We start from the raw sequence: 21939 nt of genomic DNA on the forward strand, positions 1-21939 counted from the left end.
ACAGAGGATAGTGGTAATGGCCCTCCACTGTGCCGTCCACCATCGGGTGTAACGTAAGTCTTACAGGACCCCTGTAAAGCTTGTTTTCATTGTAAAACCACGAGTTGCCACTGGGATGAATTGGCATCAAGACTGAGTTGCAACAGTCTTAAAACCTGCAGTGCAATGCTCAACAGTCCAGATATATTTCATGTACATACCTTCGCTTTTGTTCATGCCTTGTTTCTTGGAGGCACATATCACAGCGAGAAGGTCACCGGTTCGAATCCATGGGCCGGCTGGGCCTTTCTGTGTGGAGTTTGCATGTTCTCCCTGTGTCTGCGTGGGTTCTCTCCAGCTTCCTCCCACCGTCCAAAGACATGCTCATTAGGTTAATTGGTGATTCTAAATCGGCCGTAGGTGTGAGTGTGAATGGTTGTCTGTCTCTCTGTGTTAGCCCTGCGAAGGACTGGCGACCTGTCCAGGGTGTACCCCCGCCTCTCGCCCGATTACAGCTGGGATAGGCTCCAGCAGACCCCCGCGACCCTTAACAGGACTAAGCGGGTATAGAAGATGAATGAATGAATGAATGAAGGATTTTACATAGGAGGGGCTGTAAAAAAAAAAAAAAAGGACACTGAGACTACCTGGACACTGTCTGTTCTCTGTAAAGAAGGAGCGACAAACACAGAGGCAGTCACCTCACTTTGTTTTGCAACAAGCAGGTAGTGAATGGAAGAGCATCCTCTGCTACTGACCAGCACGCCTCCAGAGAAACCGACAGGACCCCTGTAAAGCTTTTTTTCATTGCAAAACCACGAGTCGCCACTGGGATGAATTCGCATCAAGACTGAGTTGCAACAATCTTAAAACCTGCAGTGCAATGCTCAACAGTCCTGTTATATTCCATGTACACTTCATTCATACCATCTACTGTCGTATTTGTTTCTTGGAGGCATGTATCTGTTGCTCTGTTCAAGCATGTACACTCATAAAGTGGTTGCCCGCAACCATATCATCTATATTTGCTTACGTAATGTTCTATCTGAGTTAAAGAACTGTGTCAAAGTTCACTGTTAACTGAGTGTGAGTCCTAATCTTCAGCGATAAAACAGTGAAATCATTCTGAACTTTTTCTCTGGACATGGATTCCCGCAATAGTAGCATTTTTATGGATATTACTGTACTTTTTTTTTTTTCTTACAACTGATGACTTCTCCACATGACTTCCAAGGGACAACGTGGGACACTTGAGAAGCAGATAAATCAGGGGACAAACTGATGCCAGAACATTTCAAAAAGCCCCCCGTAGGGCCAAATAAAAACAAGGCAATTTATTTTCACGATAAGGTTAGTGCATGTGTTTCATAATACTTAAAATCTACGATAATGATCATGATGCTTTTGATTAAATCTCTGACTTTGGATTGTTTGTTCACAGATTAGAGGAGTGTGTGTCAGTCAGGATGTAGCCTGAATAAAAGCTTCTAAAAGATATACAATAAAACAATAAAACAAACCTTTTTTTTTTTTTTTTTTTGGTTGAGAAAGGGGATTTTACATAGGAGGGGCCATAAAGAAAAAAGGAAACTGAAACTACGTGGACACTGCATATAAGGAGCGACAAACACAGAGGCAGTCACCTCACTTTGTTTTGCAACAAGCAGGCAGTGAAAGGAAGAGCATCCTCTGCTACTGACCAGCACGCCTCCAAAGAAACCGACAGACGACCTCGACTTAGACATGGCTTCGTGGTGTGACAGCAAGCTCTTCCTCTGCATCCTCATTGTCATCTGCTACTGCACTGGTGAGTATCATTAGGTGCTGCTTTTTTCTTTTTTGTTTTCCTCAGCTTAAAAAGATGACAGGATGCAATTCATCCGAGCACATCCGCAGAAGGAAGGGAGCAGGTATCCATAAATGGTGGTCTCTCGCTTTATTTGATATCTGATTATTTACATTTAAGATTTTGCTGTTTCTGCACGAATGGTTGTCTGTCTCTCTGTGTCAGTCCTGCGATGGACTGGGGACCTGTCCAGGGTGTACCCCAGCCTCTCGCCCAATGACAGCTGGGATAGGCTCCAGCAGACCCCCGCAACCCTTAACAGGAATAAGCGGGTATGGAAGATGGCAGATGATGTTTCTGGACGGTCCAGATGTTCATTCTCAAAATGCCAAATGAAAAATGATCCTACTAGTCCAGATGGGCAGATGATAAACAGGTGCTAAACAGAATAAATCATTAAGTACATATAAAAATGAAAGCGTAATATATGAAAAATTAGATTGCAATAGAAAAAAAAATCAGCTCTTTAACACCCAATCCCTGCAGAGTTGTTTTGTGTGTAAGCATTACTTATCAGAGTAAAGAATCAAGGTAAATATTTGGATATTGTTTTTCTTCCTGCAAGGTGTGGTGCCGGCATTCCCCTCCACCTCAGACCTGCTTTGTGTTATGTAGAGCTAAAGGTTAACGAGAGAAAGTCCCGGTCAAGTGAAGTGAAAATAAAGTAACAGGTAGCAGGACAACTTTTGCTTGGAGAGAGATGGCAATAAAAAATATAATGAAACTCAAAGGTGAGAAGAAAGACAGCGGTCTCACGCTGCACACAAGGCTGCTTCAGAGAAATTAAATTCAAATAGCTCTAATGTAATCTAATACTTCTTTCTTCCTCTGCAGGTATAAAAACAGTCTTTGTAAAAGTAATTTCTCTCTTTACGGAAAGCAGCAGGTGTCAGCTTTACTGCTTATACTGCTTTCATGTACAACCTATGTACTACTACTACTTTGAGATTGTCCAGAATGGAGCCATCTCTGGTCACACTGACGTTTTGATCCCGCATCAAAACTACCATAAAAGGTTGAACAGTTAGGTCAGCTTTGGTCACTTTAAGCTGAATTGAGCTTCTCTTGTCTTCCAGTGACGCTGGCGCAGGTGCCCACTGACTGCTGCTTGAGTGTCAAAAACCAAACCCTCCCAAAAACTGTCGTCGCCGACTACCGCCACCAGCCCAGCGGACAGGGCTGCGCTATCGAGGCCACAGTGTAAGTCCAGGCGGCGATGGGTCTAGTCACAGACAATGTGTTTCTGCAATCACGCTGTTGCCCTGACCCAGATGATTTGGTGTGTTCTTGCAGCTTCGTGACCAGACATAAGAAGACACTCTGCGTTCCACCTCGTGAGTCATGGGTCCAGGATCTGAAGGTCCACGTGGACAAGCTGAAGAAATTCTGCAAGGACGCCAACTACAAGGTAAACCTTTGCCCTGGTCTGCTGCTCTGCACTGTAAAACAAGCGCAGCGTTAAATCAGTTTGTTGTGGTAAATAAATCTGTGATGAGTTTGAATGCAGCAAATGACACCTAGAACTCAAAAAAATGTTCACTTCCACTGCTCGTTATTCTCTTATTCTCAATCTCACTTCTTCCAGGCTTTATGCTAAGCTAAGCTAAGATAATGCCTTCCTGGCTTACCTTCACACAAAGTAATAGAGACATTACAGAGGAAATCAAACAATCAATATCACCCTGACATTTAGTTTCAGTTAACTTAGTTTCAGCATAAACAATAAATGTTTCGTATCCACCACAACATCCTGAAATGTTCTGTGTGAAGTCTGCAATCGGCGCGGGCCTCGTTCACGCCTCACTGACCTCAAAGTGCTGTTAGTCACCGAAGCGGAAAACCGCACAAGCCGCTCTGAGTTATGAGTTTCGCCCAGACGCCAAAGCATGAACTGATCCCAGGTCTGGTGTATCGCTGCTCACTTCCAGCAGCACAGCAGGCGCATGAATTTGCAGCGCGGTTATTTGTAATATCCTAATGCCTTTGAGACAAGTTCATCTTTTGGATTTGGTCAAATTAAGTCAAGCATCCAGAATATTTAGTGTTTCCATTCTTTTACAATATAATATGACAACATTAAATCATCAGGTCTAGTTTGATGACTTTAAAACATTTCAAACCACTCAGTCTGCAGACCTGAAGTGCATTACGTCCACCGTGGCTTAGCATTACCACAGAAAATTGATGGGAAAGCGTTTGTCCCCTCCACACTTTTCCACTAGAAAAGCCTACAATTTGTGGCAAGAGGTTTAAAGTTTAAAGCAGTGATGACATTGCTAACTTTCTAAATGGTTATGTCTCAACAGCACAGACGCTGCACTGGAGTGAATCCCCAGTAAACCAGAGGTGGCAGCTGCAAGACCGGGTGGAGAAGCAACGACTCAGAACATCCAAATTGAAAGAGAATATGAAGAATATAAAAGAAGTAAACTGTAATTCCTCCTCTAGCTAAATTAATGTCTCTGTCTAACTATTGTTTTTTTAATATATATATATATGTGTGTAAAACTGTGTTTATTTGTTGATCAGGTTGATCTATGGGATTCTTTGTCACTTTACTTTGTTCCTTTGGTAGTGAAAATGAATAAATTGCCTTTAACTCTATGATGCATCCATGATCGGTTTGTTTGTCTTTGCATCACTTTACACCTCCATATGAGCTGAGTTTCAATCAGGTTTTAGAGTTCATCATAGTACAGAAACAGCTCTGGTTTAAGTTACCAATGATCTCCTCATGGCTTCAGACAGTGGACTTGTCTCTATACTTGTTCGGCTAGATCTTAGTGCTGCATTTGACACTATTGATCATAATATTTTACTGCAGAGACTTGAAAGTGAGATCAAAATTAAAGGAACTGCATTAGACTGGTTTGAGTCATATCTGTCTGACAGATTCCAGTTTGTTCATGTCAACAATGATTCTTCTACTTATACGAAAGTAAGTTACGGAGTTCCTCAGGGTTCTGTGCTAGGACCAATACTCTTCACGTTATACATGTTGCCATTAGGCAAGATTATTAGAAAACATGGCATAAACTTCCATTGCTATGCAGACGACACCCAGCTATATTTATCCATGAAACCAGATGAAACTAATCATCTGGTTAAACTCCAAGCATGCCTTAAAGACATAAAGGCTTGGATGACCTGTAACAGAAGTCATTGTATTTGGTCCTAAGCATCTCAGAGATTCATTATCTAATCACGTGGTTTCTTTGGATGGCATTACCTTGGCCTCCAGTACTACTGTGAAAAACCTTGATTTATATTTGACGAGGATATGTCCTTTAAATTCCACATAAAGCAAGTAACCAGGACTGCCTTCTTTCACCTGCATAATATCTTCAAAATTAGGAACATCCTGTCTCAGAGTGATGCTGAAAAACTAGTTCATGCATTTGTGTCGTCCAGACTGGATTACTGTGATTCATTACTGTCTGGCTGTCCAAATAGCTCTTTAAAAAGCCTCCAAATGGTTAAAAATGCCGCAGCAAGAGCACTGACAGGAATTAGCAAGAGAGATCATATTCCTCCAGTTTTAGCTTCTCTTCATTGGCTCCCTTTAAAATCTAGAACAGAATTTATAATCCTCCTCCTTACATACAAGGGCCTTAAAGGCCTAGCTCCATCATATCTTAAAGACCTCATTGTACCATATCATCCCAACAGGTCACTTCGGTCTGAAAGTGCAGGCCTACTTCCTTGAATTCAAAGAATTTCAAAAAGTAGAATGGGAGGTACTGCTTTCAGCTATCAGGCTCCTCTCCTGTGGAACCACCTCCCAGTTCGGGTTCAGGAGGCAGACACCCTCTGTATTTTTAAGATCAGGCTTAAGACTTTCCTTTTTGATTAAGCTTATAGTTAGGGCTGGACTAAACCATCCCTTAGTTATGCTGCTATAGGCCTAGGCTGCTGGGGGACGATGCACCAAACACATGTCCTCCTCCTTTCTTCTCTCTCCTCTCTCACATCCTCCACTTTCTTTTCTCTGGCACAGAGCTCTTGCCCTCTAATTTCCTATCTACTACTAGTCATGCAATTCTGTGCTATTACTGTATAGCATGTTTACTGCTGTGTGTCTGGGTTCTGCTCAAGGTTTCTTCCTGTTAAAAGGGAGTTTTTCCTTGCCACCGTTGCCTTCAGGCTTGCTCTGGGGGTTTCAGGCCGGGTTTTGTAAAGCGTCTTGAGATGATTTGTATTGTTATTGACGCTATATAAATAAAATTGAATTGAATTGAAAATTGAATTTACACGAAAACCACTCATCTCAAGATGACTTTCATGTTGATTGGACTGAAGCTGAAGCTGGACTCACCTGACATCCTGTCTATTAGATTTTTAACAACCAGGAAAGACAGATGAACCGTTTGACATGTTAGGTCTCCTGAAGTATTAGGAAATTCTAAAAGATTCTTGTTAAACCTTTATGTTATTAATACCCACGACTCCTCTCAGAATTTTCTACATTTCTGCATAAAATTGACTCAAAACATCTGCAGATTTTCACACAAGTCCTGAAATTAGACATAAAGAGCCCAATCAAACAAATGAAACAGAGATATTATACTTTGATATTGATGCATTCAAGGAAAATGAGCCAATATTACATATCAGCGAGCTGCACCTCCAGGATTATAGGTTGATTTTAAGGCCAAATTAGAGTCTGTCTGTTCAGAGGTGTTTCCAGTAAATGTAAATGAGACAGCCACTCAGCGCTTGTTTTGCCAAAATAAATCAGGGACTTGTCTCAGTCTGATCTTCACGACACATGTTTGTGGAAGTGTGGGACAGCACGGACAAAGGAGCTTTGTGAGGAGCTCAGAAAAAAGAGTTATTGTTGCTCACCAGGCTGAAAAATATTATTCCAAAACCCCTCTCTAAAGAGTTTGGAATCCACAAATAATCCCCAGTCAGACAGATTGATAACAAACAGGGGAGATTTAAGACGAGTGTTCCCCTCCACACGGGTGGTCCACCAACAAAGATCACTCCATAGCAGTCTGAGAGGTCACAAAGAAACCCAGGGGAACTTCTAAGCAGCTAAAGGCCTCTCTCACACTGGCTCGAGTTAATGTTCATGAATCCACTGAGGACAAAGACACTTTTCTCCAAAAAGAACATTTCTACCAGTCTGCAGTTTGATCAACATCACGTGGACAAGACAGAAGACTATTGAGAGAAGGTTCTGTGGGCAGATAAGACCAAAGTAGAATTGTTCGGTTTTGGCTCATGTCTAGAGATGAAACAACACTCAGAACCTTATCCCGTCCTGGTAATGTCCTTGTTTGGGCCTGTTTTGGACGACCTGAATTATACCAGTGACCTCAGAACGCCTGTCTGTGAGCTGTGATCTGTCAAGGCCAAGAACATTTCACGAAAGAGCAGTTAAAGAAGCACAAAACGAAAGCTTGGAACGGCCCGAGCCAAAGTCTGGACATTAATCCAGCAGAAATGTTATGGCGGGACCTCAAACAAGAATTTCATGTGAGGAAACCCACCGACATCTCAGAACCGAAACGGTTCTGTGCTGAGAAATGGGTTGAAACCTTTCCCAGATGCTGAGCAAGGCAGAAGTTACTGTAAATGTTTAGTCATTTTCCTTTTGTCATGTTGAGTGAGTTGTCACAAATCTGTCTAGAGTTAAATTCATGGCATGGTTACCACTCTTTCTGTAGGTTTCATTTTGATGAGGAAGACCTGGCTTATACCAGTGACCTGTCTGTGAGCTGAATCTGAGGAGAACGGAGCCGATGCAGCAAGACGACGAGGCCAAGAACACAGGTCATTCCACGAAAGAGCAGTTAAAGAAGAACAAAGTGAAAGTTTGGAACGGCCCGAGCCAAAGTCTGGACATTAATCCAGCAGAAATGTTGTGGTGGGACCTTGAACAAGGATTTCATGTGAGGAAACCCACCGACGTCTCAGAACCGAAACGGTTCTGTTCTGAGAAATGGGTTGGAACCTTTCCCAGATGCTGCGGACGACCGAGCAGAAGTTACTGTAAATGTTTAGTCATGTTTAGTCAGTTGTCATTAACCAGTCTAGAATTAAATTCATGGCATGGTTTCCATTCTTTCCGTAGTTTCATTTTGATGAGGTGGCTGCTTGATAATGAGGCGCAGTGGCGTGGTGATTAGCGCTGATGCCTCACAGCAAGAAGCTGCTTCAGAGTTTGAATCCAGCGGCCGACTGGGGCCTTTCTGTGTGGAGTTTGCATGTTCTCCCTGTGTCTGCGTGGGTTCTCTCCAGGTATTCTGGCTCAAAATGTTTTCCTTACTCCGGTTTACGACGTGCAAAACCTTCGCACAAGCCTCGGCCGACGAAAGCTAAATCGGCGCGATGAAAGCGGCGAACCTCGTGGCGCGAGCATGCCATTTCGTGGCATTTCAGCCACAGACTCTCGCGTCATCGGGAAGAGTCCTTCTCCAAAATATCTCATGACCTCTCAATAACTTCCACAATCTGAGACGTTTAGCTGTGCCATCAAATAATCTTCCCGTTTCCAGCACTTAACCATGGCATGAATAAACAGACAGCATGATTGCCAGTTTAGAGATGCCGAACTTTAGCCTCAGTTGGCAGCCTGTCAGATTAAAAGCCTCAGTCTTTTTTTGTGTTGGAAATTAAAAGTGGGCTGAACGTTACAAGAGATCAAGCAGATCCAGTTTTCCGGAGCTTTTGTGTCGATGCTCATTCGACGTCTTCTGTGAGTTCGCACCACTCACATTTCACAGTAACTTAAAACCTTGAGACGCTCAGTTGTGAATTTCTGTCAAGGTGGTTTTTCGCGCGTAAGACACACAGCGAGAGGGACACAAATGCGCGGGCAGTGACTTTGGGGAATTTGTTTTCGCAGGTTTATAAATGTACAAGTGAAGGTAATGTTTGGATCAAGTGTCAGGAGGTAATTTTTTAATCTGAGTTAAAGTTAAAGGGCTGGTCCCTCCTCCTCCTCCTCCTCCTCCTCCTCCTCCACATGCTCAGGATAAACAAAGGATTATATTTCACGCTAAGGTTTCTTGGCAGAGGCCTTTGCCTTCAATGCCAAAATAAACTCCTTAAACTTTCATTCAAGATAGATAGGGGTGAATGGGAAATGAGAGGACGTTTTAAGGAAGGAAATACGGTAAAGGTAGGCGGGACAGTGGCGTGGTGGAGCAGGTGGCTTTCCTGGTTCCTCCTGCCATCCTAAAACAGGCACGTTAGGTTCAATGGTGATTCTAAATTGGCCGTAGGTGTAACCCCACCCCATAGCAATGACACTCCTTGACGGCAGCAGCCATCCCCAGCAGGATGCAGCCTGACACAGACACACACACACACAAAAGCGGTCTGATCCGCGGTCATCTGACCTGACCTACTTAAAGGACTCTGTGTGTATCACTTCTTTGTCCTCGGGATTATGTAATTATGTGGATTTAAAAAACAGAACCCCTATACCATCATGTCGTCATGACATATTCCTATGAAACAGGAAACGTTACAAACTTCAGACTTCCACTGAAATTACGACTTCACCATTCAGAGGAATTTGATGAACGGCACTTCCCTGTAATGAAAACTCATGGACGAGGATCACATGTGACTCAGATGAGATTAGTGGGTAAGATCAGGTAGCTTTGGACATGTCTCTACAGCCGGGATGCTCTGCAGCGGGGATGAATGCATCAGAACTGGTTGGTGCACTGCCACAGCCCTTCAAGAAGATGGAGGTCAACCACCTTCAGTCTTAACATTCACTGGCTTCTCTCTGAATAAATCAGATAGCCCTGTTCCATATTCAGACCCATGCGTTTAGGAGGCATGCTGCTTTTCTTTATAATTACTTAACTGTTATTAATTCATTCATTTTCTGTAACCGCTTGTCTTCTGGAGGGTCGCGGGCGGCTGGAGCGTATCCCAGCTGTAATTGGGCCAGAGGCGGGGTACACCCTGGACAGGTCTCCAGTCTATCACACAGAGACAGACAACCATTCACACTCACACCTACGGCCAATTTAGAATCACCAATGAACGTAACGAGCATGCAAAGCCCCACACAGAAAGGATTCAAACCCAGAAACTTCTTGCTGTGAGGCATCAGCGCTAACCACCACACCACATTTGCAGAACCAGCAGCAGCGCCTTAGGATGTGGCCCGAGCAAGCAAATCACCACAGAGGTTAAAAGGTCTTTATGGCGCCTCCCAGAGGAACAACTGTGTTAAACTGAGGAGGTTCACATAGAAAGAACAGAGGTGGAGATGCAGCTTGAGTTTTACCCCCGGTGCTTGAGTCATGTGCCGAAGCGTCCTTGAGCAGGACACTGAACCTGAAGTCGCTCCAGGTGTGCTTCCGTGAACTGGCAGGTAGATGTGTCACTGTGACTGCTTTGAATAGCTATAATACAAAACTATATGAATACCAGACCATTTAATCTTGGCCCAGAGCTGTGTGCAGCTTAAGGACTCTTCTCTACCATAGTTTTTTTGTTTTATTGTTTTTAATGAACCTTTTTTTTTATGCATCTGTCTTCTGTTGTTATTTATTATCATTTATTATCCACACTATCTCTGCAAATACATGCAAATATACAATCCCTGCAGCTCGTGTTTGCACTTACCCTGTCTGCACCTGTACCCACTTTATTCATACATATGGTTTGGAAAGTTTTCAAACATTTATAGCTCTTTTTTTTTGGTACATACTTTGTATTGTTCCATTTTTGTGTGTGTCTTGTTTTACACTCATGCTGCTCTTGAGTGCCTTAAATCACCCCCAGGGGACAAATATAGATTTCTGAATCTAAATCTGCAAACAACAGCATCACCTTGTGGCAGGAGCGCTTCCTCACAACTTTGAACTGCAGAACATCTTAAATGCAGCTGCTTCTGATATATCAAACACCTGACTGTGAGAGGCAGCTGTGGAAATATTCAGCTTTGCACAAAAAAAAAAAAATAAAAAATCCTGAAAATGGCTAAATAAAACCTCTAACCACTTGTGCAGCCACGTTTACACAAGTTCAACTGCCAGCTCTGCACGTTTTAGCAGAATAATGACAGAAAGCTCAATGTTTCTAATTCCTATGTCCAAAAATGTGCCGTCGCCTCTGTGTGCATGAGCAGTTTTACACTCATGCTGCTCTTGAGTGCCTTAAATCACCCACAGAGGACAAATAAAGTTTTCCGAATCAGAATCTGAAGACAACAGCACCACCTTGTGGCAGGGGCGCTTCCTCACAACTTTGAACTGCAGAACATCTTAAATGCAACTACGTCTGACATGCCCCGTATGTTTTCAAAAATGCAGCACTGAATATCAAACATCTGACCATGAGAGGCAGCTGTGGAAATATTCAGCTTTGCACAAACAAAAAATACTGAAATAGCTAAAGTGTCACATAAATAAAACCTCTAACCACTTGTGCAGCAACTTCACCACAAGTTCAACTGTAAGCTCTGCACGTTTTAGCAGAATAATGACAGAAAGCACAATATTTCTAATTCCTATGTCCAAAAATGTGCTGTCGACTGTGTGTGCGTGAGCAGTTTGACTACAGCAGACTAAGAAGGCAGTGTCCTGGGTGGATTGTGTTGAGAACAGAAGACACAGGAGCCGTGCGAGTTCGTGACCACATGAGCACTTTGTTATTTAACATCCATAGTAGTTTGATAATGTCATACGTACACATCATATAGCCTGGACACAGAGAGAAGAGCGGTGCCACTGATGCTGAAGGTATTTACAGGCAGGAGGCAGCCAGGAAAAACAGAAAACAGAGAGAACCGTCCTTCTTTCCTTTTCTTTCTCTCGTTCTTTCTTACACCAGTTGTCTCCCCGTCTCTCTGGTTTAACCACTACGATGTGTTTATCTCTGAACTCTGAGCAGGATGTGGATGAACAGCAAACCAATCGGGAGGATCGTAACCCTTCTACTACCACAGGTAACTTGTATTATAGTCAGCAGGTTGTTAGCAGTGAAACTGAAGCTTATACTCGCTTTAAAAACAGAAAATAATGCACCGACAAAATCATTAATAACATTCGTACATGTAACTCTATGGCAGAAATGAGAGATTTAAATATATTTACAGTTCAATGACAATCAAATGTTAGAAATAAAACTGTACAATAAAGCAACAAAGGAAAAACTATTCTTCTGTTTAGGCTTTCAAAAAAATACACAAGCATTCATGTATTTAATAAATGTACATTACTTTTACCACTTTATCATGTGTAATATCTGGAGAGGGCATCTGTATGCACGGCAACATCTACATCCAGGTGCAGTGCATACAGCTGGATATTGTAGTTCTTTAAGTCTGAATCTAAGGCCACATTTTACACCCGGGGCTTGACAGGTAGCAGGTACAGAACAGTATCGACACCCGTGAAGCCGTACCTGCTGGGGTTTCCCTTTAAACATCCAAAAATATCATACCATACATCTCTATTTTAGCTTTCTTAGAAGTCGACGGGCGTCTTCGCAGACATGGATCTGCAGGAAAGTGTCCACTGTGACGCGTCGCAGAATATTCAAAATATACGCTGTAGTGTCAGGATGACTGCCTGTTCCTAACTCGAGCACTTTAAGGCATAGTTGAGATCTTTCTAAAAGCAGAAACTAATTAGGAGGAATTTGGAAGAATTTCCTGGCAGGGGGGAAATATCCTCATCCTGATTTTAAAAAGACTTCTAGGGGTATGTTTTGTTTTTTATTGGACAGCCCTGTTTAGTTTTTTTTCTATTTAGATATATACCCCAGCTAAACAGGCCAATAAAAAAAAATCATCATACCTGTAAGCCACATATACCGATCAGGCATAACATTATGACCACCTTCCTAATAATGTGTAGGTCTCCCTTGTGTCTCCAAAACAGTTGTGACTCATCAGAGAATGGACATGGGCCTTCTGAGGGTGTCCTGTGGTGTAGTGGGGGGTCTTTGGGTCCTATGGGTTGAGGGGAGGGGCCTCTGTGGATCATCCCACAGATACTTGATGGGTTTAGGATCTAGTGAATTTGGAGGCCAGGTCAACACCTTGTTCTGTTCTTCATGTTTTTCTTTTTTTTTGAGTTGTTCCTAAAGTGTTTTTCTGTGTGTATCCTGCTCGTTATGGCTGCTGCCATCAAGGAGTGTCATTGCTATGGGGTGGGGGTGCCTGGTCTGGTCTAGGTGGGTGCTACATGTCTAAGTAACATCCACACCAATGAATGCCAGGTCCAAAAATTTCCCAGCAGAACAATGAATTGTCACAAGATGCTCGATGTTATTTACTTTTCCTGTCAGTGGTCTTTATGTTGTGGCTGATCGGTGTATGCATTAGCAGTGCGTATTTAAATGGCTGTACGGACATTCACTCGATCGCCTCTAAAAAGCCGCCAAGTCTTCCTGGAAGAGATGAAACTGGAGCAGGTGGCATGTGGGGAAACATTTTTTTTTTTTTTTAGCAAAGTTACATGCGCCACCGTTTCATCCTAGCGTTGCCTTCTCAACAGTTCATCGGCCCGTCCATCCGACAGTCAGGCCTTGATGGACGGTGATCAGGTAAGACAGAGGAGGGAACAGACTGAACGACTGAACACATCCACTGAAACAAACACCAGTGTCTCTTTCTAATCTCTTAATTATAATAATATTAATAACAATAATAATATGGAGATCAATCACCTTAAATCTTAACATTCACTGGCTTCTCTATGAAGATAAGGACTGATCAGCACTAGGTAAGCAACAGGACATCAACCTGTCTAGGGACTGAGGGTAAAATCTGAGCAGTGTATTTTAAGAGTGGCAGAGAGAGAACAGCAAAGTGCAGCCAGGCGTGGTATAGTTTATCATATTATGATTTACTGTGTGCCTCCCCCTCCTTGTTTTGTCGAAAGTAGAGATGGATGGTCACATGGTTAAGCTCGTAGGACAGCTGCTTCACAAAGAGAGAGAGAGAGAGAGAAGCGTGTGAGAGTCTTTGGGTTTGGTTTCTTGTCAGGTCTTTTGGTTTTGGATGTGTGCATGCTCTGGATGTTCCCTTAAAGCAGATGTGAGTTTGTGGTTGAGCCTGCATGCTTCCCTCAGTGTCTTTTTTTTATTTTTTGTTTTCCTTTAGAAATACTCCCAATGTACAGCCAACACCGGTAGACACGTGGGGGCAGGGACAGCCTCCGTCTTCAGAGCAGATAGCGTTCATCCGTCGGGCGAGGTCCTCGTCGTCTGCTCAGCACTGCCAGAGTCCGCTAACGTCCTGGCTGTCCTCCATGCCCTTGAGGGTGACGTAGATGATCGGGACCAAGCCCTCGGTCGAGCCCAGGGAGCAGAGCAGCCAGTCGGGGTCGGCCTTGCTCAGGACCCGCAGGACGTCGCCCTTGTTGAAGCTCAGCTGGCCGGGCTCGGTGGCTATGTGGTGGCACAGCGCACGGACTTCGCTGAGAAATGAGAAACGGAGAAGGTGAGCTGCAGCCGTTCAGGTAAGAGATTCATTAATCTATTAAATCAAAAGTCATCTTTCATCTAAACACTTCCTGGCTTTGAGGGGAGGGGCCTCTGTGGATCATCCCACAGATACTTGACCAGTTTGGGATCTAGTGAATTAGGAGGCCAGGTTTGTTTTTAGTTGCTCCTAAAGCGTTTTTGTGTGTGGAGGAGTGTCATTGCTATGGGGTGGGGGTGCCTGGTCTGGTCTAGGTGGGTGCTACATGTCTAAGTAACATCCACACCAATGAATGAATGCCAGGTCCAAACATTTCCCAGCAGAACTCTGATTTCTCACAAGATGGTCAATGTTATTTACTTCTCCTGTAAGTGGTTTTAATGTTGTGGCTGATCGATGTATTTCCTGATATAAGATGCTTACCACTGAGATAACTGTTTGGCTTCAGTTGGTTGGGCTGACGTTGGTGGGTGTGTGGTTTGGGTCTGAGTTGGTGTTGCAGGAGGCTCCGTCTTCTTCGTGCTGCCTGCTCCGATGGTCTGAGCTACGAGGTCCAGGACAGACCGATCCAAACCAAGCCAGCCGGACGGTGGCCTGACAGAGAAAAAGATAGAACAGAGATCGGTTTTAACCGCTGAGGAAGAAGACGATCTTCTACTGATAATACTGAATATAAATAAACTTTTCTCACCTTGTCTTTTGGGCTTTTCCCTTCTGTTCAGCCGCCTCCGCTCTCGAAGGAGAACCGACACTGGAACCAAAGAGCCTGCCCCAGCGCAAACTCTGCCCATGTGAGGGGCTTTCCTCCTGGGCTGCAGCTTGGGCTCCAACCCCCATAGTCTCCAGAGGATTTGTTTCTTTCTCCTGGTTGAGGACCGACTCCGGGGGGCTGCCCATCCACGAGGGCCTTCCCTTGGATCCAGCTGACCCCGCGCTGCTCCTTTTTTTGCCCTCCCCTTCTTGGCTCGACTCGGCCCCTTCCACCACACCTTCCCTCGTGGGTGGCAGCTGGTTCTGTCGTCTCTCCGACGACTTCTTCCTCTTCTCGGTCCTGACAAACTTTGACCCCTCTGCTGATTGGTCGATGTAGACCTGGGAGGACTGCATGAGCTGAAACCACCAGCCGGCCTGTCTGTCTTGCCGCTGACGCCCTTCCTCTGCAAGACCCTTCCTCCTGTCCTTCTTGTGTATCTCCGCACCTTCTTCTCCAGTGCTCTCTTGACCCACGCCTTTCATTCTCTGCCCTTCCGCTCCCCTCTCCTTCCACAGATTAGCAAACCCTACTTCCATCAGTGTCGCCCTGCTAACCGGCCCGGCCGTCACGCTCTCGGCCGTCGCCCCCGCTGTTGTCGACCTTGATCTCCCTCCCGCTGCCTCCCTCCTCGACCCGGCCGCTTCCATCCTCGGCCATGTTCCCTCTCTCCTCAGCCCCGCCCTCTCTTTCTTCGCCTCGGCGCTGGAGTCCCTGACCATTTCGCTGACAGTGACGCTCAGTCCCCTCATGAGCTGGAAGGTGGAGCGGCTTGACTGGTCGACACTCTGCCCCGCGGAGCACAGCTGCTCCTTGCGGCGCAGATGCTCCTGCCCCTTTTGGAGGAGATGCGGTTCGAACAGCAGGTCCAAGTCAAAGGGGAGGAGAGAGAGGGGTTGCAGCAGGAGGAGGAGCTCCTCAAAGAGATGCTGGCATGCGCCCTGGGACAGGGGGAGGAACCCCCACGGGCTGTAGTGTGTCGCTATGATATCTGGACCAGAACGGAAAGAAGTGTTAGAACATACGTCTCTGAAGTATTTGAAGGAGGACAGAGAAAGATAAATGTCCTGTTAACAGTGTCAGACACTGATTGTAAGTTATCATAGTCTTACCTTCATGTGTGTAGAGGTGATTGAACCAGAACTCCAAAGATTTGAGGCTGAAACAGAGAAATAAGACTTTGTTTTTCTTCTCTTCTGCACAACAACTTTAAACACTAAACTCACAATTCTATCATTCAGAGCAGAACAACTTCTAATCAAATGTAATAAGCCAATATATTTAACGTCCCTCAATAAAGCCCACAATGCATTACGGTAATAATGAATCCAAACTACGCAGGTAATATTTTATTTTCCACCATCAGACTACAGGAAGAATCACTGGTTCCCTTAATTAACAGTAACAGTGAAAACAGGGATAAAGGGAAATGACTCACTTGAGCAGCCCAAAGATGAAGGCGTTCAGTCTCATGCTGTGGCTCGTGAGCTCCGAGTACTGGCTCACTTTTGAGAACAAGCTGTGGAGGACACGTGTGGACGGGCCTGACGTGGGACAAGAATAAAGACATGACTTCAGTCACTGTGTCAAAAATGAGACAACCTCACAGCTAGTTCCCCTCCTCTACTGTTCAATCAATCCTTGAATTCAGTAATAAAACAGATTAACTCTCATACTTTGGGCAAATACTAGTCAAACACAAATCACAAAAACATAAAAACAAATATATGCCCTCAACCCTCCTCACCCAGCTGTGTGGAGGCCTCCACGAGGCTCCAGGGCTGACAGCGCCGCTGCCCGATGATCAGGTCCAGCACATACGCCTTCAGACCGTCCTGCAGAATGTCACGCAGGGCCGGACACAGGTACTTCAGGATGAGGTGACCCACGTTGGGACTGACCCAGCTGTTCCCCAGCTTAGCCTGGTAGAGTCACAGACAAAAAGAAAAACATCAAGAGGTGAATGAAAGTGGAGTGAAAGTGTAAAGAACCTTTATTTGGGAGATCTATCTATTCTATCTATCTATCTATCTATCTATCTATCTATCTATTGAGAAGTTGTCACCCCCTGCTGGCCAATCGAAAAATTGCACCTCAAAAGCATTTGACATAATTTTTTCTTTTCAAGCTGTTTATTCTCTTTAAGCTCATCTTTTTAAAACAACTTACTCCATTTGACCTGCATTCACTTTTATCTCATTTCTATTCACGTTATAAATCTGCTTTTATTCATATTGCATTGTACGCTTTGTTCTTATGACGTCTTATACTGTTTTTACATAAGGTGACCTTGAGTGCCCACAAATAAAATGGATTATTAGAGAATCACCAACCCCCTCGCCGCCCTCCTACCTTTATATCCGGGTCTCTGCTCGTGCCAAAGTGTGCAACAATCAGATCCACCGCTGTGTTCACAGCTTTCACCAAACCTGAAGGGAGACAGAGGAAGCAAGAGATATGTCAGTTAACCTTTTTAGCTACATAATAGAGTCCCTGTAATGACTGTTCCCCGGTGTAAGAGCCTCCTTTTCTTCATGCTACTACTAAATCTTTCATTTGTTTTTTGTTTTCGTTTTCTCTGCAGGGAAGTGAGAGGCATTAATATTTAAATATAGCCAAATGTCAACGTGTCTTTCACTGTTTTTTTGGTTGGATTTACAAAAGCAGCAACAAATTGTGCAATCAACAGCTGCTCAGAAAAATGTAGTGATGTCAAAATCTCAGTAAGGTAACAAGAATACAATATATAATACATAATCTGACTGAACAAAAACTATTCAGCTTTCTATATGAAATTACAGTTAAACTATTTTTTTTTGGACACTGCATGTGTTAGATGACTATACATGTCTTGGATACGATGATTTAGTAGTTGGAGGATTTGGAAAACTTTGATAAACCCTATTTGGACCGGACTAGTTTTACCTGGGGACCTGGGTTGTGCGATTCAGAAAATACCCCCCCGTCTGTGTTTCATGTGGCGCATTAGCATGGAATAAACAAACTCTGTGTTATACTCAAACTTACTATTCATACTAGCCAACACTTTCTGACAACTTAAATTACTTTGCAAATTCTAATGGATAATAAAAAATGTATTTTTAATGCTATTGATCCCGGGGAAGAAATTACGAACGACCTGGCAGTATTTAAATCAGCCCCCACCTTTACCGATGAACACATTCATGCTTGATTTAATGGTTTCTTCCGTCCAAATGGGTGAATGGGTCAGCGACATCTCGACTTTGCACCCTAACATCTGTCTAAACTTTGATTTACAGCACATGCTTCATAAGTCTTAAGTGACAAGAGGCAGAAAAAAGCCACGAATCAAACAAAAGTCTTGAAAAGATAAAAACCCCACCCCCCCAAATCATAAAGACGCCAAAGTAGGTAATTTGCGGTGTAATTTTATCGACATGGCCGATTCTCACTGGATTAAGATCACTGACGGCCTCTGCAATTATTACAAATCACTGGAGGTACCCAGGTAAAACTAGTCCCAAGCGACTAGGGCTTTAGAGGCACCTAGTTTAAGGACCATTTAACAAAATGAAATCACTGTGTTGGTGTCACTGTCATTTCAAAACAGTAATGTGAGACTTTTATTTGTTTCTGTCTGTAAAGCAGTAGTGAATCTTCTGTGACCCTGTTTGGTTTTCCTTGTTGTTCTTCCTTGTGTTTCTTGTCTTGTTTTACTTCCTGTGTTTCCCCCTCTGATTGTTTGATTGGTTTCTCCTGGCGTACTCTGGCCTCATTAGTTTCACCTGTCTCTTGTTAACCCCTCTGCCCTTGTGTTTATAGCCCTGCCTGCCTTGTTCACTGTCAACTCTTCTGTTATATTTCCTCTGTGCTGTTACCTCTTTGGATGTTTCCTTGTGGTTCATTATTGGTTTTCGGTCTTCACCAGTTTTTGGATTTGTGTGTTTAGATTACCGTGCCATCCCTGCAGCGCCTTTTGTTTCCTAGTGTATAAAATCTTACTTTGAGTTCCTACTCCTGCCTCCCCTTTGTGACAGCCTCTAACCAGCCATTTACCACTCCAAACGTGACACATGGAGCTTTTGTGGTTCATAGTACAAAGCTGTTTGTGTCCCATAAGAAGATTAAACAGGGATACACAACTTCTTTTATGTGTCCACTCAAAAAACCACAAAGATGAGGCAAATTATGAGAAAGAAAATTGCTGGGGATGCATTTCTTTTGTACGTGTGAACGTGTAAGCCAAAAAAATTAATAATAAATAATCAACTGTTGCACAACTATATAATATTTGGTTGGACGATGGTGCATAAGTGAAGAGGGAGACTTAAAAATCCTAGCTTATAGTCAAAATGAACTCTGTACATACCTAGGTTTATGTTTGACCATTCAGATTTAAGTTTTATGTGCAGGAACTGTGAGATTCCTACGTTTGAAAATGCTGAATATGGTTGTTTAGCCTTTAGCTATTAAATTCTCTCTCATGCATTTCCACACACACACACAGAAACCCACCTCTCTTCTGCACCAGGTCAATAGAGATGTGGGACTGTGAGGAAGAGCAGGAGGAGGAGGAGGACGTGGAAGCGTCGGGGGAGAGGCAGAACTCCTCGGGCGGCCTCTCTGTGAGGGAGAAGTAGTCCGGCAAGAAGTCACTGTAGCTCTGCTGCATCTTAGCCAACTGGCCCACTGATGAGACAAGCACACATGCAACAGAAACATGTTTTACAAAATATATAATAAAGGAACCCTGCAGCATAGTGGAGCTTTTGGACCTCCAACTACTTAAAAAGTAAACATTTGTGCTATCATCCTTCATGCATTTAATCTCTGCCAACTGAATCATGAGCACCATTTAGCCGTCCAAACGAGTGGCCGGAGTGGGCCGAAGGGAAATCAAACACATTGCGTCTGGCAGGTCGCGGTCCCCCACCCCTTCTGGGCTCCATGTTACCAGAAAGGGGGCCTGATCCTGCAGAGGAGTGGGCCCCCGAGACCCTCTCCACTCCCAGAGGGTTTCGACGACGGTACTCCCTCCACTTGAGAGCCTGGGGAGAGAGGTGGTGTGCTGTTGGGGAAGGGCAGGCGTTACAGCAGGGGCGGGGACGATGGAGTCGGGGGTTAGAGGTCGAAGCGTGGTTTGACGAGTAGATGGATGGATGGAAGGGATAAAAAGCAGTGGAAGAAGGGTGCATGGAAAGATGAGGGATTACAGGAGAGGATATGAGATCATGCATGAAGAGAGAGAAGGAAGAGAAAAAGAGAACAGTAAGAATGTACAGGAGCTTCTTTTTAAAAATACATCAACACTGAATCACACAGAAGTAGTATTTAAATCAGGTGTAAACGTGCAGGTAGGCCTTTTTCGTCTATCATTAAGAAGCTGATCGTTGTAATAAATGTAAAGCACAGTCAGAAGAAAAAGGACAAAACAGGAAAGATGGCTATAGTCACAAAATCACGAGCAAGTTGGAAGAGTTTGAAATCTAATGTGGGATCCAGCAGCTGATGAATACTGTACCGGCATTTGTATGTTTTTATATTCAACACACAACGTAAAGCATGCAATAAACTTGATGTGATCAAAGATGTTTGTGTTCATCTTTCTGGACGAGAATAAACTAAAAAAACAAAACTTTTCTGATGTTCTGATTCTGAAACCTACCATGATGTGTCCTGGCTCCAGATCCTTTGTTTCCCTCCACATGCTTTCCAGAGTCCAGACAGCCCAGCGTGCTCAGAGTGTCACTATGCCGCGCTCCGTGGTGCATGCACTGTCCCTGCACTGGTGGCAGAACTGGTGGCACCTTCCCTCTCTTCACCCCTAATGACGAAGGAGGAGGAGGAGTCAGGGGTAATGCCGCTGACCCTCCACCTTGTTTCGGCGTCGGCGGGGTGTGCAGGCCGCCGACACCTGCTGAAAGCGGGCAAGAGAGGCTGTGCGCGGGCTGAGGGCTGGGCGTGCAGGTGGAGCAGGTCCCAGAGCTGGGCGCCCCCTGGAGCCGAACCGGAGAGTAGCTCCCGAGAGGCGAGGGCCGCACCGATCCAGGAGGAGGAGCTGCGGCGGCGACGAGAGAACCCTGGTACCTGTGCACGTTTTCGGCTGGATCGTCACCGGCCTCCCCGAGTGGACCGCCAGAGCCGGAGCCGGAGCCAGACCCGGAGCCCGAGCTGGAGCGGCCCTGCATCCCAGAGACGTAGCCTGTGAGCAGGGGCAGCAGGGGCTTGGGCTGGGCCGGTTTGGATGTGAACTGGTGGTGGAAGGTGAAGGGCTGGATGGGGAGGGTGGTGGGACGCTGGTCCTTACTGTAGCGGACCACTGCCGGGCGGCTGTCTGAGGAGCTGGAGAGACCACCTGGATGAGGACAGCGAGGAGATCAGAAGGAGCAGAGAAAAGCAGAGGAGAACTGAATAAGTTCATCCACGGAAAACAGGTTAGAAACATGAATTTTAGAGCCGGTTCCCGAAAACAAAGACTAACAGATAACAGAAAACTGCCCAGTCATAAAGCTAAACAGCTCTTATCACAGAGAGCCACGCCACTGAAACACTGCTCTGACTTTGCTCCGGTCCACGTGCACACACACACATACCGACAAACACATTCACATCCAGTTTAACACACACAAAAAAAATATAAACAAAGACTAGAGACCTGAATGCACCGCGTCAGGAGAGACACCAACGAGGAGAAGCTTTTTCTTCACTCGGTCACTATCTACTGGAGTGTGTGTGTTCCCTGTGTGTGTGTGTGTGTGTGTGTGTCTAGAGTCGGTTTATGACGGACAGGAGCATGTGTGACGTCAGCAGTGTTGCGCAAGCTGTTTGTCGCCCTAAGGCCAGCCCACTGTTGCAACTTTTAGCTGGGTGCAGTGATGTCTCTCAGCCACAGGGGGGAGACAACGGGATGCAGCAGAACATGACGGAGCGATGGAGGAGGAGGGGGAGGGAGGATGGGGTGAACTACACACC

At 44.8% G+C, this 21939-nt stretch overlaps 2 protein-coding genes across 3 annotated transcripts in view; one reads left to right on the plus strand and one right to left on the minus strand.

Moving 5' to 3' along the window:
* Positions 1–1425: 1425 nt before the first annotated feature.
* Positions 1426–4644, plus strand: ccl19a.1 (chemokine (C-C motif) ligand 19a, tandem duplicate 1). 2 transcript variants are annotated; one of them, XM_084551280.1, is made up of 4 exons: positions 1426–1786; positions 2902–3025; positions 3119–3233; positions 4132–4644. In XM_084551280.1, the coding sequence occupies exons 1-4, from the start codon at positions 1723–1725 to the stop codon at positions 4162–4164; spliced, it is 336 nt and encodes a 111-aa protein (XP_084407406.1). In that variant the 5' UTR covers positions 1426–1722; the 3' UTR covers positions 4165–4644. The 2 variants fall into 2 exon arrangements, with proteins under 2 accessions (XP_084407406.1, XP_084407405.1); XM_084551279.1 differs by having other exon boundaries at positions 3119–4644.
* A 6786-nt stretch (positions 4645–11430) lies between these two features.
* Positions 11431–21939, minus strand: part of rusc2 (RUN and SH3 domain containing 2) — a 33558-nt gene continuing 23049 nt past the window's right edge. The window contains exons 4-12 of the mRNA XM_084551395.1: positions 20633–21322; positions 19483–19656; positions 17338–17414; positions 16733–16907; positions 16424–16529; positions 16098–16144; positions 14926–15976; positions 14658–14828; positions 11431–14229 (exon numbers count right to left, since the gene is read on the minus strand). Coding sequence (XP_084407521.1) covers positions 14022–14229; positions 14658–14828; positions 14926–15976; positions 16098–16144; positions 16424–16529; positions 16733–16907; positions 17338–17414; positions 19483–19656; positions 20633–21322 — 2699 coding nt within the window. The 3' untranslated portion in view covers positions 11431–14021. The remainder of the gene's footprint in view (positions 14230–14657; positions 14829–14925; positions 15977–16097; positions 16145–16423; positions 16530–16732; positions 16908–17337; positions 17415–19482; positions 19657–20632; positions 21323–21939) is intronic.

This window comes from Chelon labrosus (genome assembly GCF_963514085.1).
Source record: "Chelon labrosus genome assembly, chromosome: 9".
NCBI classification, from domain to species: domain Eukaryota; kingdom Metazoa; phylum Chordata; class Actinopteri; order Mugiliformes; family Mugilidae; genus Chelon; species Chelon labrosus.